Source organism: Antechinus flavipes, chromosome 2 (assembly GCF_016432865.1).
Source record: "Antechinus flavipes isolate AdamAnt ecotype Samford, QLD, Australia chromosome 2, AdamAnt_v2, whole genome shotgun sequence".
Classification (NCBI taxonomy): Eukaryota; Metazoa; Chordata; class Mammalia; order Dasyuromorphia; family Dasyuridae; genus Antechinus; species Antechinus flavipes.
The window spans coordinates 616,326,182-616,345,238 of NC_067399.1; the positions used below are offsets into that span (position 1 = coordinate 616,326,182).

General features: G+C 45.4%; 1 protein-coding gene across 1 annotated transcript; it reads left to right on the forward strand.

The window, feature by feature from the left end:
• The first annotated feature begins 8,620 nt into the window (after window positions 1-8,620).
• NKX2-3 (NK2 homeobox 3) lies at window positions 8,621-12,457 on the forward strand. Its single transcript, XM_051981841.1, has 2 exons — window positions 8,621-9,281; window positions 10,718-12,457. Exons 1-2 carry the CDS (start codon window positions 8,927-8,929, stop codon window positions 11,404-11,406), a joined length of 1,044 nt encoding a protein of 347 aa, XP_051837801.1. The 5' UTR covers window positions 8,621-8,926; the 3' UTR covers window positions 11,407-12,457.
• Window positions 12,458-19,057: the final 6,600 nt, after the last annotated feature.

Consider the following 19,057-nt stretch of genomic DNA (forward strand, 5'->3'; position numbering starts at 1 on the left):
GAATCTCTGTAACTTTGGTGTGCTTGACCATTCTTGAAAGTATTTCTCTCAAATAGGAGGGAAAATCATAAAGGAAGGTGAATTTTAGTATATCTTCCAAAAAAATTACAAAATAATGAACAGAAATGTTGCCAACTTTACAATATAGTAATTGTGCAACTTAGTCAAATAGTAGGCATAAGTCTTGAAAGAAAATAGGTTGGAATGTCTCTGGGAGAATGGAAAAAGGATGCAAAGGGAAATTTAGATAAGATAAAACAAAAGATATCGATGGCATTTATTTTAAATTACAAAAAGAACTGCTGTCTATGGAAAATTAAAATTCACCTTAGTGACTCCACTTCAAAGTTTCCCTCCCGAATCATGATTATTATTTACTTGAGTTAATCTATGAAAACAGGATTTGACCAGCAAAATGAACTTCAGACCAACTCCTTGACCCAAGTGGTTGCAAATGTCAAAGTAGTACAAGTTAATGAGTCTTTATTATGTATGTTTGTGGTATATAATATATGTATATCGTATTCACTTCCTGGTACTCTGATACACTCAAATGTCTATTAGATTATAACTTCCTGAGAGCTATGTCATATATAGTTTTGTTTCTGTAGTGCCTAGCACACAGTGCCTTGTACAAAGGAGACATGTAATGTCCATTGAATGTGTATAGAATTACATGCCATGTGCTTCACTTATTTGTGAAAAGAGAGCTCTCAGTCTTGTTTCTATATCATCTATTTCCCAATGTGAAACAGCTGAAGCCACCTGCGGAAAGTGTGGTAGGGTAAGGAAGGAGAAAAGAAACAGAGGAAAATAGGAACATCTAGTTTGCTAAGCTGCACATCTCAAAAATTCAGAGAACTTTGTCCCCACAAAACTCTAATACTCAGAGCTTTTGTGACCATTCCCTCTTTCTAGAAAAACAAACAAACAAACAAACCTAGAAGTCAAGACCAACCAGAGAAATCCAGGAAATATGTTCAGTACTTGCTTACTCCTGGATCCTCTTCCCCCTTATTTTGGTGGTGAATTTTATAGATTCCAAAATCTGGTGTCTTGAATTTACCCATCAGGACTAGAAGGAATGAAAACAGAGGGAGTTGTTATATTTATGTTATTTATGGAATGGGGGGAGAGGAAGGGAAGAAAAAGAAAACAAATTTAGGACTGGGATCTCCCAGAATTTGCTACTGCTGGAGGCACCCCAACTTCCCATCCCATGTGGTAGACATATGGCATCTGCCACAACTGAAGGAAATGAAAGTCTTGGTGGATCTGCAAGTTTGGGGGATTTCCACGGAAAAGATTGGGACCTTGGGAGAGTGCAGAAATACCTCTTCCTCTCTGAGTAGAGTTGAACATATAGGGCTGGACCTCTGCTGCTTGAAAATAGTGCCAAGAGTGAGTACTGCCCTGTGGGGGGGAAGGGAGGGGGAGAGAAAAGCTGGACTTGGGGGCCTTCACCGGTGGGAACTCTGGTGTACAAAAGTACTTTTCAGAGCCAAGGAAGGCAACTTAGTATATTAATAACCTGCTCTCAGTGCCTAAGCAAATCACAGAAGGTGGCAAATGTTTAGAGTCTGGTTATAGAACTGAAGGCTTTCTTCCTCACCCCTGAGTCTCCCTTATTCTAAGAATTGGTCCCTCCAGTTTAATTAAATCTTTAGAGAGCTAAGAGAAGGGGAAACAAGGGAAGGAACATTAGGGAAATTGGGAAGTAAAGAAAAGAAACCAAAGAAAATGTATTGGAAGAGGAAAGGGAGAGGTATGGGCCAGCAGTAGATCAAATGATATGGCTAGGCCAACTCCTGGTTTCAGTAACAATAGCTTTTATCTCTCAAGCCAGGGCATTTTAGGTAGGCAGATTAAAACCCAGAGTCCCAATCAAGCCTGAACCAACAAAACCCAACCAAGTTCTAATTTTCTGCCCTGCCTGGATCCAGAATCCATTTCTCAGACTGGCAGTGTTTTTTGGAAGAACTTTTTTTGAGACGGCTAGAAAAAGAGAATGTGTGAGAAAAGCATTTGGTTCTCTGTTGGATATAGCATAGATGATAGATATTTTTCAGAATTCTGCATTCATAGGCCAAGAGGATGGGTGATTGTCCGTTTAAACAGTAGGAATGGATCATGAGGACCATAGCTGTGAAACAAGGCCCTTTTGGAGGCCAAGCTCTCATTTTTGCCACAGATCTTCCATAGCCCTGAAAAGGGAGGTCATCTTAGTGGTGAGCAGGACCCCAAAATCTGGGAACATTCATCTCAAGGCTCCAAATCTGGAGCCAGCCCTATGATTTTTTCCCAGTTGCAAATCCACCAGTTAAGATGCCCCCAGAAGGGCATCTTCTTCTTGGCTCCTGAGTTGAGCTGGGCAAGGCTAAGTGGAGACTTGGTTTTTGTGTTAGCTAGGGAAGATCCTCTTTTTAGAAAAGAACAGAGTGAAACTGGAGAAATGAGGAAAATCTGGAAATGCCTGAGTGGGGGTGGGGTAACCAGGAAAGTGGAGTCTACTCCCATGCTCCTGGGGTGGGCAGCTCCAGGAGGAGGTCCAGAGGTACACAACATCCCAAGTTCTCTAAATGCTACTGAGCCTCCTCTGAAAGGTAGGGCCTTAAATCCTGCTAGCTATCAGCTTCATGGATCGGACCCATGGTTGGAAACTGTTTCAGAAGTGGGGAGATTCTCTTTTTTGCTCTCAAGTACCCCCAAAATTCTTGACTTCCAATTCTTCCCCAGAAAGAGGAGAGAGGCTGCTCTGAGGCAACCCAGTGTGAGATCCAATGGAGAATGATCTCACCCTGGTAAATGAGGAGCAAAGGGAACTGTGAAAAAAACACAGTTTAGGAGAAACAAAGATTACTAACCACTGCTTGTCAGTGTGAATAACGACTCGACTGATCCAGCCCTAGTGCTCACCGCTGTACTAGGCACGGGGAAGGCGCTCAATAAATACTTGTTGAATTGAAATGAGCACTGGTTATAAGGTCCACCGACCTTCTAGGGCCGAGTGTTTTAGAGCGGTAGTTCTCAAAATCATTTGGTATGAAATTCTCAAAAATTCAACGAATGTAGTTAGAGGAACAATAGACTCTTCAAATTAACATTGTCTAGATAGCCTCCATTTTCCACATCCTCTCTACCAGGACTTACAGCCAATACTTGAATCTTCACTTTTGTCTTTATTAACTCCTCTCCTTTTGCCCAAAATGCACTCATCAGCCCCCCGTGGACCTGAGTAGTGTTGGAAGGAAAGAATGTGTCTCGGAGGGGAAGGAAGAAGTGGCACTTAATATTTTACTTTTAACATAGTCTTTTTTTTTTTTTCCTTTTTTCTTTTTTTTTTGGAAAGACTCGTACAGATAAAAGTCGACCTTCTTTGTCTGGTTGAAATCGAAACTCGTTTAATCGACCCCTCCTGAAATTAACAAAGAACAACACAGATTACATAACGTAAAAATCACTCCCTCCGCGGCAGACTACAATTCTGTCTGTCAGGGAATTCGATTCTGAACAAAATCTAGGCGATCTCCGGCTTTGGTAAACGTCGAGCAAAAATCATCGAAATCACTCAACCATAAAAAAAACTTTGAGACACTCAACCCTCTTTAGGAAAAAATGTACCAAATAAGATGAGCATTCGCAAGGGAAATTCGTTGGAGTTAATGTTTTCCAGGAGTGAGACACACCAGAGATTCTCCTGAAAATAGAAAATATGTTGCCCATTTTCCACAACTGACGAATTGCTATCTATACGCCATCCAAAATTTTCGAAAGCTTGCCTAACTCTTTAAAAAAAAAAAAAGGAAAAAACAATTTTCCTAGCAAAAGGATTTATACTGTAATTCGGGAGAGAATATTTTCATCTAAGATCCTTTTTTTTAATGACTTTTTTGATATAGAGGATATAAAGTATTTTAAATAAGTAGTTTTCAATATTATCATTTTGGTTCTTCCTAAGATAACTTTTCTAAACGCTGTCAAATAATTCTTTGATTATTTATAGCAAGTTAACTCTTGACATTTTAGTCTTTGTACAAGCAAATTATCTGAAGAGTTGGTAGGTAAATACATTCGAAAATAAGTTTTTTTTCCGACTGTGGTCATGTTGGTGTATTTGTTGCAATTTTTCTCCTAAGTATATTATAATTACAGTTATGTTTGTGTATTTAAATAAAACATTTTTCCTCCAAACAGGAAACTAGTTACTAACTGGCTTTGTAATGATTATTATTGAAAATGCAAAACAAGTGATAATTGTAGTGATTAAAGAAAATTAATGTTGACTAAATTTGTAACGATAAGTCTTTATCTGATTTGTAGTCATTTAAACCGTGGAATGGGAGCCAAGGATCGACAATTTATGATTTATATTAGGCCATTTAAAAAATGCAATTCTTTAATCGTTCCTAATCTATCTAATCATATTAAGCTCTGATAATTAAATACAACAAACAATTCACAGAATGAAACAACTCCCCCAGTTATGCTAATTGTTCAAAACAGCATATAAACCACAATTTTAAATTTGCAAATGAATTCAAATGAGGCAGTAGGGCACCCCGAAGTTCTGAGCTCAAAGGCGAGGGATCCTAGGTAATCTAATTCTGTACCTTTCCTCTTTCCTTTATAGAGCAGGTTCGCCTATTTTTTTTATTTTAATTTTTTTTTTTAAAAAGGCCCCTCAGACTTCACATGAAGACCTAAGGCAAGTATTGTTGGGCCTGCCGAAATAGACCGAAATGAATTCCAGGAGAATAGAGAAATGCTGGAAGTGGATGGAACCTTAAAGAGTAAGGAATGGGAGCATGTACTAGAGAGGCAGATAAAGAGAAATCTTCAGAGAAACTGATCGTGAAAGAAAGTGTTAGCGGCGATTGGGGTAAAGGGATAGTTGGGGCAATCTGGGATGAGAGGTTTTGCTAAATATAAATCTTCGAGAAGAGCACTCAAACAAAAAAAAAAAAAGAAGAAGAAAAAGAAGAAAGAAAGGAAAGGAAAGGAAAGGAAAGGAGAAAAAGAAAACTCTTCCTTATTTTAGGGATGCACAGAAAGGAGAAAACACTAAGTGAGTTCCACATAGGTTTTCACCTCAGCTCGAATTTCAGCATTTGAGCCTTGCTCCTCGCCTCCGAACTTCCTATCCGGAAGGCTGAGCTACCGCTGGAGAGCTAGGCCAGACGGCTTCCCCGCAACTTCTAGCCTGCTATTCCTCTGCGGTTCCTAACACACTGAGGAAGCTTTGCCGAGCTACAGGGTGGTTTGGGGGCAACCTGTCCGTATTCTCTAGAGTTTGTCTCGGCCCAGCAGAGTAATGGGACTTCTCTTCCAGTCCCGCGGGTTGCCTGACACTCTCTAGAAGGAAAGGATGCACTCACAGCCCACCCAGCTAGCGAGCCTCGGGATGCTTAGCTTGAGACTGAAAGCGGCGCAGGAGGCTGCCTTCGGCTGGAGCTCGAAGATTACAGAAAGAACCAGGACATCCACTTCTCCGCCTTCCTCTCCCCGCGCCCGCACTAATCCTTAAGCCTGACCCTGCAGTCCCGTGCAATGTTAACCTGGGTTTGGCCCCCTCTCGGAAGACAGCAGAAGAATGGAGGGGGCATTGCTGGGAAGAAAGATTTCTGAGTTGGCGACTCTGATGATCTCGTTTCTTTAATTTGTGGAGCTTCTTCAAAGAAAAAGCGAAGGCCCGAAGTCTCAATTTAGCGGGCGTAGGGGTAACCGATGTGTTTGGGGATGTACGCTATACTCTGCAGAGGAACAAATGTCAGGGTATAATGGCAAGATCCAGTGGGTCTAAGGGTGAGCGACTATTCACCTCTGGCAGCCCTGGCTTCGGCCGCAGGCAAGTTGGCTCCCCACTAACTAGTTCAAGGTCTTGTCTTGAATCGGGAGTAGAAAAGATTCAGATAAATAGATGGGCAAATTCAAAGATCCATAGGAGATGCAAAGAATTTCGGTAGTTTACTTTTCCCCCTCCCCCCATCCCACCCCGCCCCTAAATGCCTGCCCTTCCCTTCTATCTCCCCAGTTCATGGAGAGTCAAAGCAAAATAATAATAATAATAATAAATAATAATAAGGCAAAGAGTTTAAGGTTGGGGCCAGGCAGGCGCGGGAATCTTTTCTACTCAAGCTGCCCAAGGGACCACGGCCTGAACTTTTACCTCCAATATCCCCGCTTTTCCAGTCCTTCCTTCGTTGCCCTCCCTTATTCTACTCCCTTAAAACAAAAACTACCTTTTCCTTCTTGCAGCTTACTTACCCTAGCTCCACGCGAGACCCAAACTGTTGGAATCTGGGGGGGGGGGGGAAGTCCTTAGTTCGTTTGGGGGGAAAAAAGACATTGGGCTTTGTCGGACTTTTAAGCATTCATCTTCATTATTATTTTAAATAGAAACAAAACATTTGTCAGATGCTGCGCTTTGGGGCTCTCCCTCCCCATTTGCTGAGCTGAGCTCCGCCCACTCGGGAGGGCGCACCTCAAACTCTTCCGCCCAAACCACCCTCCCCCAGCTACTGCCAGCCTTGGCGCCCTCTTCTAGGCTCCTGCATTCCCCAGCCCACGTGTCCATCTCCAGTAGGCAGCCCTAAGGGCAGGGTCCCAGTGGTATTTCCGCCCCCTCCTTAGCAGGCTCCTCCCCTCCCCCTTCTCCTTCCTCGACGGGCTTTCCCAAGGTACCCTCTGTCCCAAGAGGTCTCTTTATTTTTCCCCTTCCTGGTTGTCCCCTGGACCCTACAAAAAATTGTTCCTGACGAAGCCTTGGTAGAAAGACCTTTTAGTCTCTCCGTCCTTTGACATAACTTCTCACACATTTCTTCCAGCTCCTGGGGCCTAAGTCTTCTCGGCATAGTGAAGTTATCATGGCCTTTCATTCTCCTTCCATAGGAGTTCTGATGCTTGATTTGAGTAAGAAACTAGTTCCATATCACTCATCCCCCTCTCCCCCCCTTACCCCGGTCTTCTCTCACTCTATTTCCTCTCTTCCCAATCCTCCTAGTCCCTAAGAATCTTCTTCTCTACTCTAGAGGTCAGGAGCAGTAAACATTTAACGCTGATTTTTTTCCTCTTCCTCTAAATGGGTGGAGTTTACAAAACCCCCAAACTAGAGAACTGCTGGCCAGAGCAGGCAGAAGCAGTTGGGCCTAGACCTGCCCTGCTATGATGACCTCCTTTTCCAAACACAGATGCGCACAAGGACTTTCTATAAACCGGACTACCTCAGATCCAGCTGGTTTCCCGTTAAAGGTTCTGTATGTGTGATGAAAAGCCTAAGGCAATTAAAGTTGATAAGTATTCGCCTCTGCTTTCTTTGCCAGAACAGGATCATTTTGAGGAATACAAGAGACGCAGTCCCCTGCCCTGAAGCTTGTAATTTCATCAGAAGACAAAGTTAACATGTGTGAAATAATCAGAGAACTGAAAGTTCCTTGGGTGCTGAACTGTATTGTCTAGAATTGTATTTGGTCAAGAATTTTGAGAGAAGAGAACATTTCCTATGATGAAGTGGCATTATATAGTAGGAGAACCGAAGTGAATGGTAGTAGTCTCAACTCTACCATTGATTACCTGTGTGACCTTAGGCAAGATTCCTGCCTTTTTTTTTAACCTCAGTTTCCTCATTTGTGCAATAGGAAGATTAGTTAGAAGAACTCTAATGGGCCTTTCCATATGTGGTTTTATGACCTAAGTGGCCTACCATCTCTAATATGCTGCAATTCTATAAAGTCAGTTAAGCCTTCATTGGAAAGACATAATTTGAATACATATAAAATACATTTACTTCGTGTAGGAAAGTTAATTAGTTAAAAAGAACCTTATTACACTTATCCTTGTTTGATTAGAAAGACAATGAGATAAAACTGTGCATGTTTATTCAATATTCTAACAAGCATTTTTCAATACTTACCATGTGCTAGGAACTGTTCTAGGTATTGTGGCTACAAAGACATTAAGAAACAGTCTTTGGTTCTAAGAAGAGTATATTTCATTGAGTGCTATCTTTATATTGTGACTTACATCAGACTATAATTGCCATCATCATTATCATTGACATTATATTCATCTAGCTAGACCCTCATTTCCAATTTTCAATCCATCAGATTCTCAGTCTAAGAATGCAAAGGGACCTTGAATTTCTACTTCGATAAAATGTATGTGGTTCATAAAACACCTAACCCTGGAAACCTTAACTCCTCTGAGAGTGAATAGACTAAGACAAGAGTTATTAAATATGTGGAGTTCTGAGAACTTAAAAAAGTAACTCTTTTGATAACTGTATTTCTATATAGTTAGTTTCTTTCGTAATCAATCCTATTTTCTTATATGCAGACGCAAACAATGTTCTGAAGATGTTTCACCAGACTGCCAAAGAGGTCCATAAGGGGAAAAAAAAAATCAAAAACTTTTGGGCTAAGGGAAGCCAGTAACGAGCAACACTCCCAAGCAGCTGGTGGCTCCTTGGGCCAATCTTGGACCCTCTGACCTCAGCAGTTTTGCACCTAGCGGCTCGGCCCAGGCCCTGCTCTAGGAAGCCATGGATTTTCCCGATTCTCTTCTAAGTCAATTTCTATTTCTGGTAGGACTGCGGGTTCTCTGGAAGGGGCAGTGGGGGGCGTGACCAGCTTCCATCTAAGCCAATAGAGAAGAAGCCCGGGGAACAATCCCAGCCCTCGCCGTGACGTCTCAACCAGGGACAGAGGCGGCTTCTGAGCCCTACTCCTAGTCCCTGCAGTGGCTGTAACAAAACCCAGACCCCCGGTTCCAGGCTAATGGAGGCAATTTAGACTGCAGCGGGACTCGTCCATCGTTTGTCAAAAGTCCTTTTCGGCAGCAGAGGTAGAGGCAGGAGGACAGCAGGAACCGCTTCCCCGCCCCTCCGTCGAGGATTTATTGAGTATTTGCTTTGAGCAATTAAGTTGCTCTGATGATGTTACCAAGCCCGGTCACTTCCACACCTTTCTCTGTCAAAGACATTTTGAATCTGGAGCAGCAGCAACAACAGTACCACGGCGGGCACTTGCAGACGGACTTGGATCAGCATTTCCATTCGACCTCCTCCTGCATGTTGGCTGCGGGGGAGGCGGCCCAATTTTCTGATGGGGGGGAGGAGGAGGAGGAGGGAGAGAAACTGCCCTATTTAAACTCAATAGCCGCAGCCGAGAGCCACGGGGAGACGGGGATTTGTCCCGAGAGCTATGTCCACACGGTCCTCCGCGGCTCCTGCGGGCCCAAGGACCAAGAAGAGGAAGCCGACGGGGTCGTGAGGGACAGGAGCCAGAGTGAGTAGAGGGGGCAGGAAAAGCGCCCGCACACCTGGAACAAAGGCGGAGGCCCGCACACCTCCCATAAACTGCCAGCAGGGCCTCCCGCTCCTTTAGCCTTTGGTGGGGGTCAGGCCCCAGTCCTGTGCAGCGACAGCTCCGACACAACGCAGGTACCTGCGAGGGAGCAAGGGGCGGGGGTTGGGGAAGAGGTGACCCCGAAAACCTTAGCCGCGGACTGGAGAGCGAGGCTGTCACCCTACAAACCGCAAGTGTGGGGAAGGGCGCGTTCCCGGGGGCTTGGGGTGGGGGTGGGGGGTAGGCTAGAGATCCATGCCACTGACGCTGTAGCTGCCAACAGGCTTTTTGCCCGTGGCCTGCGAACTTGCTAGTTCTTGGAGGGGGTTCCCCCCTTTTCCCACAGCTGATAATTTAGTGCTATAGAAAAAGGAAGCTTCTCTCCTTCCCGCTATCCCTCGGTCAGAGAGGTGTTCTCACGCCCACAGACTGTCGGTCTCCTAGCTCAGGGGCAGCCTGGGCGCTCCCACTCAGTAACCACAATGCAGACATGGAAGCCAGCACTGGTCGATTTGAGGAGTTCTTATACAGCAGCCCCTGGGTTGTTAGGAGGACAATTCCACTCCTGGGCCCCGTTAGCACTCTGGCCCTCAAGCTTTAGCCTTAACTGAAAACTCACAAGAGCCTTGCTTTGTGTCACTATAGAAGATGCCCTTGGCTTGCCCACTCATTTGGGCTCTAGAGAAAGACCTTAAGCAAGATCCCTCATAAGATTTCTGGGGAGATTTTGACAAAGAGGCATAGAATCAGAGAGTCACAGTGAAAGAGGTAAACTAAAAGAGACTTTAAAGGTCATCCAGCCCAAGCCCCCTTCTGCATGAGAAACTTGAGGCCCTGTTGCTTTCCTGCAGGGAGTCTGAAATGGAGCTGGCAGTAAACTTGGGCCTGAAACCTACTTCAACTGACACCACACACACACACACACACACACACACACACACACCCCTCTGTGGATTTGTGTGCTGCTTGTAATAACAGTCACTGGAAATTCACATAGAAATTTCTAATTTACTTACACAGCCTATTCAAGGAGGGCCTAAAATGTAAATACAAACACCTCTCACAGCCCACACTATACAGACATTGCACTTAACTGCAAGTGCACAATATCACACATACAGGTTTTGGGACACCGAATACATGTAGTCGAAGTTGATTTCTCTTAGTGGGCGATGAATAGAAAGAAGTGATGCACACTTCGAGCACAGGAAGGCATTCCCCTCTCTCCAGTATTGTACCCAGAGCCACAAACGGTCCCAGATACAGGCATACACTCGCACACCGATCTTCTGATAATCAGTTCCTCCTGCGCAGATGGTGCTTCAAGACTGATGGAGGGGAACGTTAAGGAACACTTGTTTTTGCTCCTTCCTCAGAAAGCTGCCCGCTGAAGAAGCCGCTGGAGGCAGGAGAGTGTAAGGCCGAGGAGAGTGAGAGGCCGAAACAGCGAAGCCGAAGAAAGCCCAGGGTCCTCTTCTCTCAAGCTCAGGTTTTCGAGCTGGAAAGGAGATTTAAGCAACAGAGGTATTTGTCTGCGCCAGAACGGGAGCATCTTGCCAGTAGCCTAAAGCTCACGTCTACGCAGGTGAAGATCTGGTTTCAGAACCGGAGGTACAAGTGTAAGAGGCAGCGTCAGGACAAGTCTTTGGAGATGGGGACGCACCCACACCCGCCGCCTCCCAGGAGGGTGGCAGTGCCAGTGTTGGTGCGGGACGGGAAACCCTGCATCAGTGGGGCGCCAAGTTACAACGCTCCTTATAGCGTGGGCGCCAGCCCTTACTCTTATAACAGCTTCCCGAGCTACGGCTACGGGAACTCGGCCGCCGCCGCCGCCGCTGCCGCCGCCTATAGTGGCAACTACGGCTGCACTTACCCAGGTAGCAGCGGCGCGGCCGCAGCCGCGGCCATCCCGCCAGCCTGCAACGCGGCAGGAGGCGGCCCCTTTGTGAACGTGAGCAACCTAGGAGGCTTCGGGGGAGCCACGCAGCCCCTCCAGAGCCTCCATCAGGGCAGCGCAGTGCCGGCCTGCGCCCAGGGCACTTTGCAGGGCATCCGAGCCTGGTAGGAGCAGCCGAGGAGGCTCTGGAGCAGCCTGCAGGGTATTCTTCAGACTGAAGGGCGGGAAAGACCCCGGCCGGGGATGATGGACCTGGCCGTGTCCCTTCCCTAAAGAAATCTTCAGGCCCCTGGGCTCAAAGTGCAGCTGACTCGGGACCGGAAATGGTGGGGGAAAGAGAGGATAAGCAGGGCTCCCCGTTTCTACCATATCAGACTCTATTTGGCATAGAGGAGAAATAATGGTCTAAACATATATATTTACAGCTATGCTATGTTTAACAGGGACTTGTTTGAGGCCAATCGCAGCTAAACTCAGAGAACAGGCCGGAGGCTGGGTTGCCTTTCTTAGCCTGCATCCCAGGGTGGGGAGTGATGGGATGTACTCCTCACTAAGCACCAGACCCAAGGGAATTCCTTTCCTCCAACCTTCCCTCTGCTTTCACGAAGAATTAGCATTAGCGAGGAAAGAAAAAAGTGAAGGGGAGAAACCGGCAATGAGCGACGGGACCCCATATTCTCTCCTCTCGTTTTGCTACCTTTCTGAGCTCTCAGCCTAAGCTGGTTTCCGAAAAAGAGCTATCTTCACATCCCTCACAAACAACAGTCCTTTAACGAACCTTTTTGCTGCCCTTTCCAGTCGTACCTTGCCCACTCCATTCCATACTGCCCAGACAGACTTGCTAGGCTGGAGGACTGGGAGGGGGGAAAGAGGCGGTGCTGGAAAGAAGTAAGAGCATCCTCGCCCACCTCCCGGAGGGCTGCGAGAATCCTCGGCCTCCCTTCCGGGGCCGCCTCCGGGCAGGCGCCAACCCGGACTCCAAGAGTTTTCCAGTCCAAATTGCAGATTAGCAGAGCAGGCTACCAGATCAAAGGGTTTCGTGGGTTAAACAAATTGTGTAGCCCAGGGCGCCCAGGAAGGTGTTACTTTGTTTCTTTTCTGTTCCATATTCTGTATCCAGCACATATTATAAATATATATACCTATATACACACCGTGTACACACCAGCTGCCATACACTACAGGAATTAATAAAGAAGGTGCAATATTTCCAAATCCACATTCGGCTGCAGAAACTTTATTGACTCAAAGAGGAAATTAAATCTATTGTGAATAGAGGAACAGAGAAATTAGGACTGCATCCCTCTCCATACCCTTTTCTAAAGCCCTGTCGCGTAGGATGCGTAAAATGGGGCCTCTGTCACGACCACTCCTTATCTTCTTTTAAAAGTATATCTAATTTCAGTTGCGCCGGGCAGCCAAAGATTCCAACCCTTCTGTTGGTCTTGGCCCCCAATTCTCTTGTCTCCTTGCCCTCCCCAGTTTTATAGATGATCCCATTTTGAGTGGGGGCCAAGCTGGATTCGGGGCTCCGAATAGTCACAGACTCCGAAAGTAACTGGGAAAATCGCCTCCGCCTCCCCCACTAGGCTGGAGCCCAGCCGGGAAACTGCTCCTCCCTCCCCAGAAGACCCTGACGTCCAAGGTGGGGGTGCTTCATCCCACTACTGCCCACGTCCCCCCCACACACATTTTCTCTTCTCTCTCTCTAGCCCCGGTAGAGCCGGACTCTCTTTCCCCGCGAGCCGCAGCTTTGTCGGGCTCCCAGTCACTTGCGGAGAATGTCTGTGCTAGGGCAGCCCTGCCACACGGCCCGATTGTGAGCGTGCCAAGGCGGGAGAATGGGGAGGCATTAGAGAGCCGCGCCATTGTGGGGCCGGGCCAAGCTGAAAGGCGGCTCCGGGCCGGGAAGGTGCGGAAAGAATGGCTTTTTATTGGAGTCCAGAACAAAAGGTGTGGTAGGAAGGCGAGGTCCCCTTCACGAACAAAAACCCCAGCGCGTCTGGATTGACGTCCCCCCAGAGCTCCCCTATTGCTTCTCAGAGCGGGGGCTTTGTGCAGCAGTCTACTGAACAGAGGGACAGAGAAATGCGCGGGGGTTTTGTTCCCCACTTTTTGTGAGCTGGGTGGAGAGGGGGAGGCTGGGGGGACGGAGGTTGGGGCGGGAAGCAGGGAGGGGCACGCTGATTAAGGCCACGGCCGAGCCGGGAGCAGAGAGGTTCAGCGGGAGGCGGCGGCCTGAATGCGGGGTCATTCTTGCTACAAGTTTAGCAATTTCGTTTTTTACAGAAGGGGGCGGGGGAAGGGGTAGCGGGGAGGGGACAGCTCCCGAGCTGCGGCGGGGATCTAGGGCTAGAGAAAAGAGGGAAAGGGAAGAGGAGGAGGAGGGGGAGGGAGGCCGAGGGAGGCCGAGGAGTTCTTGGAATCTCAGTTGACCGCCCAGGCAGCAGCTCGCTCAGATAAATGGGGAATGGGGGGGCGGTGCTGGAGGGATGCGGGACTTGGAAAGGCGGTGCCTCCCTCTGTGGCCGATGCCAGTGGATTCCGCAGCTCAGAGCTTCCCCTCCATCCTCCGTGCGACAGGCTGGCGGAGCCTGTCTGCTGGAAACAGATCAGTCTGCCTGTTCTTTCACCCTCTGCTTTACAGCTCTCTTTACAGGTGCCCTCAACCCTCTCTTTCTCTCAACCTCTCGGACCGATCACATTTTCCTAAAGAAGCCACTCTCTAGCTCTCCCACCCCGCTCCCATCTCTTCATTCCATCTGGGTTGGGGCCCAGATAGGGTAATGAATTGGGGAGAGCTCCTTGGGCACGTGTTGGCAAGATATGGAGACTATAGCGGTTAGGGGACCTCCTTACACGGACTTCTTTCTAATAGTGGGTGAGTTCGACCAAAGGATGCCCAACCCACGAGGATGAAAATGATTGTTTCTGTCCTCGGTTTACTCTCTCAAAAAAAAAAAAAAATCCCCAATCAGAATTCTTTTCTTCCCCATCTCCAGTACAAAACTAGATGGCTGGGTGCTGGTAACTGCTATAATGACTAAGAAGTGGAGAAGTAAGGGTTCGAATGAAGGAAAAAAAAAGGAATTTTTAGCACAACAGAACACTTCTGGGTCTTGCGGTTGCTACCCGCGACGTCCTGGAAAGAATTCGAGAACTTGTGACAGAAATCAATGTCCTCGGTACTTTTTTAGTCTAGAGCGAGGAGGCTTGAATGCCCACTGCTCTCTCAGACTCAGAAGAACTGTATTAGAGTCCCGATTCTGCCACTTATTAGCCGCGTTCACCTCTCTGACCCTCACCTCATATAATATTTGCCCTATGATTGAGCGACCTCATAAAGTATTTGTGATTAAGCTATTACTAGTTTTTACAAGATAGACGGTTTCTCTAAGATGCCCTCGATAGGTTAACTCCGTTTTTCCTACTCTCCACTCCATACCCTTCCTGCCCACTCAGTCCCTTCTCCATCCATCCACCATGATTTTTAAAATTAATTAAAGCTTTTTGTTTTCAAAATATATAGGTGGACAATTTTCAATCCTTACAAAATTTGTGTTTTACATTTTCCCTCCCTTCCCCCACCTTCTCTCCTAAATGGCAAGCAATCCAATATATGTTAACCATGTATAATTCTCCTATACATCTTTTCACAAATACCCACCATGATCTTTTTTCATATTCATACAGATCTCACTCTCTCGTGTCTTCTACACAGCTGCCGGGCTTTAAGTACATTATCTCGTCTTGCGTTAACATATATAAAGCCCTTTATGTAACATATTTCTTTTGAGCCTCAAAGCCCCAAGAGGTAAGGTATTACAATCTCCATGAGGACTTTGCCCGTGGTCATACCTGATCGAGAAGTAATTTGAACCCAAATCTCCTGGCTGTGATTCCGGAACTGTGTTGACTTTATATCGGCAGAGGAAACAAATCATATTTTGGTTATTTGATTTCCAGGGTATTTTTGCCTTTCTCCTTGTGCTTGGATCCAGACTAAACCGGACCTAGGCTAGTCCCCTTGACTGGGACTTTTACCTGATGCCGCTGGGGTGTGCAATCTCAGCACTCAGCATTACCTTAGAGTTCTCTCATTGCAAGAGTATTTCCTGGCAGACTGACTCCCTTGTGGCTCACTCTAGATCAAGGGTTCTTAATGGGGTTTTGTGTGCGTGTGTCAAGGACTCACTTGACAGTCTAGTGAAGCGAAGGTTTCCCAATCCATCCCCCAGTAATCGGAGCAAAAGCTAAATTTCACTTGGAGATGCGTGAAAATTAAGATTTGATTTTCCTCCCCATCCAAAGTTCAGAGAGCCAGACCTCAATTCTGGGATGTCTGCTCCCTTAATTCTCTTCCCAAGGTTATCCCCCTCCCCCCAGGACCATTTCTAAAATGCTGGGCCTCGGGGACAAGGCAGGACAGTACACAACGAATGCTGATTTGTTGGGCTTCCAAAGTAAGCTTAGCTATGCCCATATGGTGAAGAATAAAGATCCATAACTCTCTTGTCCCCATTACTAAAGCTAAATAGAGAAGGTTTAAGAGCCAACAGCAATCCTCCCAAAGATTTGTGGTCTGGAGCAGGGACGGAGGCAGAGAGGCAGGGGCAGGAGGGGCAGTGCCGGCCAGTTGTGAGTGCAGACGTACCATAAGGGAAAAGCAGAAGTGACCTTAAGCCCTCCCCACAAATGAAGTGGGTGGGGAGCGCGGCTGCTTGGCCCCCTCATCACTTTAGATTAGAATCAGCAGTCAGCGGGGTCTGGTTGAAGGACTTTCTATAAATCCTCTTCCTTCCCTTCCATTGTTCCTTATCCTCAAGGGCCCCAAAGTGAACTTTCAGGGCTCCTTCCCACGAACTTCTAGGGCCCTTAGCCCTAAGAAAGGAGGCCTGCCTCCTAACTTCGTGGCATTTAGATCGCAGTGAGTTGGGCGAGAATTTCCAAAAGTACCTTACGGAGACCGCCGCTCGGGTGCTCGGGGAATAGTGGGGACAGTCGCAATGGACAATCTCTGCCCAGGCCACAGTGAACTTCAACTCCCCAATCTACTCCGGCACCAAGTGCGCCCAAAGGTCTAGCGCTGTCCTTTAGACCTGGCGCTGGAAAGGCAGCGAAGAGGCTTGAGTTCGTTCTTAGCTTGGAAACCCAAGCACCACATGCTTTGTCTTTCCTGGGACATCCTTGGCCCTAACTTTGACTAGGGGATCCTATACCAGTCACTGCTCACCCCGAGTAGCGGCCGGTCTATCACGCGATTACTTCTCTCGACTGCTTTCTACTCTTTCGGATTAGGAAGCGATTCCTAGTTCCCTCTTTCTTACTCCCAGGCCTCCTATGGCGTGCAGGTCAACACCGGCGTGGGAGAGAGGGAGTAAAATAGGGGAAGTGGGCAGGATATTCCATCTCTTTCCTAATTCTTAAACACGATCGCTTCTCAAAATGCATATAATGGGTACGAGTCCCCCTTCCCCCCTCCCCCTTTTTAATTAAGAAAGAATATATATTTTTAAAATCCTTTGAAGAATGAGCAACAGTGATCCCCAGGAATCTTTAATTCTAGGATTTCGAGCTACTCAGTAAGAATGAACCTACTATTTTTCTTGTTTTTTATGTCTGTTCGGTTCAGTTTGAGAGAATAGCAGACTGGGTGGAGAATGTAGGTTGGTAGGAAAAGTTCACCACCTGTTCTGGGAAACAAAGCTAACTTTAGAAAGTTCTTGTCCCTGCCCTTCTGTAGGAACTCCAAAGAGGATCTAGGCAATTCATTAGAGACAATCTATTTTCAAAGCAAATAATTTAAAGATCCTGGGGGGGAGAGGGAGAAGGTTATCCATCACTTTGATGTCTCTGTCTCTTACTATATAAGAGAACTACCTCTTTAAAAATCATAAACATCCTTAGTAATGTTTTTTATACCTCTGTGCAACTAGTTTATGCCCATCATGTGTTTTGCATTTTGAGACTCTCTACAATTTGTATTGCTCTATGATTATGGCTTTCCATGGTTTTTCAGCCAAACAACAGTCTCAACCATCCAAAGACTATTAGTTATTTCCAAGAATAGAACTACATAAATGAAAATGTAGGACTGACCTTTTATCACAAAGAAATTTTGTGACTTCACCACCTTTTCACCTGGGAGGGGGAAGCTTCCTAAATTGAATATAGACTTGTGAAGGGCTTAAAGTCCCAGAGCAAACTCGGGTAGGCCTCCATTTATGCAATATGTATATTTATGGAAAATTGGGTGTATGCTATTTTTGTAAGTTGAGTCACACTGCAAATATACTGAGAGATTTTTCTGTTCAAAGAAATCCAGAAAGCCCTTGTAACAAATGTATATAATTAGATAAAACAAATTCTAAAGCTGGATATCTGTTGGGTGCAGTTTGAGAGAAGAACAGTGGGTGGAGGATAGAGGATGGTATGAAAGGTCTACTGACATCTGTTCTGGAAAACAGGGTTAACTTGAGAATTTGTTTTACTTAATTATGTATATTTATTACAAGGGCTTTATTTTTCTTTTCTTTTTGTCTTTCTTTCCAATGATGGAGAAGGATTGTGGACAGGATAGCACTGATAGTCATTTCAATTAACTTCTCTGACCTACAATTTTCTCAGCCAGCATCATCTTTACAAAGCTTTTTTTGTTTCCCTCTTATAAATTAACCCTCAGATTAATTCATATTTACATTTCTGTGTAAATATCCCACTTCCAATAGATTGTAAACTCCATGAGGGCAGGACCAGTCTCATCTTTGTCTTTACAGCCTTAGAGCTTAGCACAAGTGGCTTTTATTTGATACAGTAGGATCATAAAATTAATCATTGGGTCATTGATTTGATTTAATGCATATTTTGAATCTGTAAAATAGAAATGATACATGTATTACTTTCCTAAAAGGTTTGTTGTTGGGAAAGTATTTTGCAAATAGTTGAGTACTTTGTAAATGCCAAATCTTCTTTGGAGGGACATCATGAAGTGATTCAATGCTTCTTAAAATAATCAGATATTCCACAAGAACAATACTGAGATTCTTTTATGAAAAGGACAGCCATTCTCAAAAAAAAAATATGAAGTTAAAGCAACCTCTCCATTACCTGTATAAAACTTTGGATTTTCAATCAAAGAGTTAGGCAGAATTTTGAGAAAATCCAAAGATGCACTCTTTTCTGAAAAAAAAAAAATACTACCTATGTCAGAAGGCATCTTTGTTGTTTGCACCCATGCCCCAGAAGATTGATCTATCTTGGGAAGAATATAAGTCTGGCTTTTAAACTTTCTTTATAGAATGACAACGTTGTGTCCCTCACATATAGAATCTAAAAGCATATGGCTCCCACTTTAATAATGGCTAATATAGTGCTTTACCCATATTAATTAATGTTCTCACAACAACTCTAGGAAGGAGGTACTAGTATTGTAGTCCCCTTTTTGCATATAAGGAAACTGGAACTGTCAGAGATTTAGTGACTTGCCCAGCATCATTGTGGGACAGTGATAAGTGTGACAGTGATAAGGCAGACTATCTGCCTTAGAAGTATTTATTAGAGGATACAGCTATGAATTGATACCCAACAGCAACCAAAAGCATCCTTGGGATGTCTCCAATCTAAGATTTACAATCTTATGATCATAATAACTACATTCTTGTTTTAAATTTCATTTTTAAGTTATGGAATCAAACAAGCATTTCCATAATATAGCACAATAAAAAGATGATTGTACATGAAACTGGAAATCTATGCACAATTTTCTTTCTTTTCAAATATACAACAAACATCATGTAAATGTTTTTTTTTCCCTTCCCTG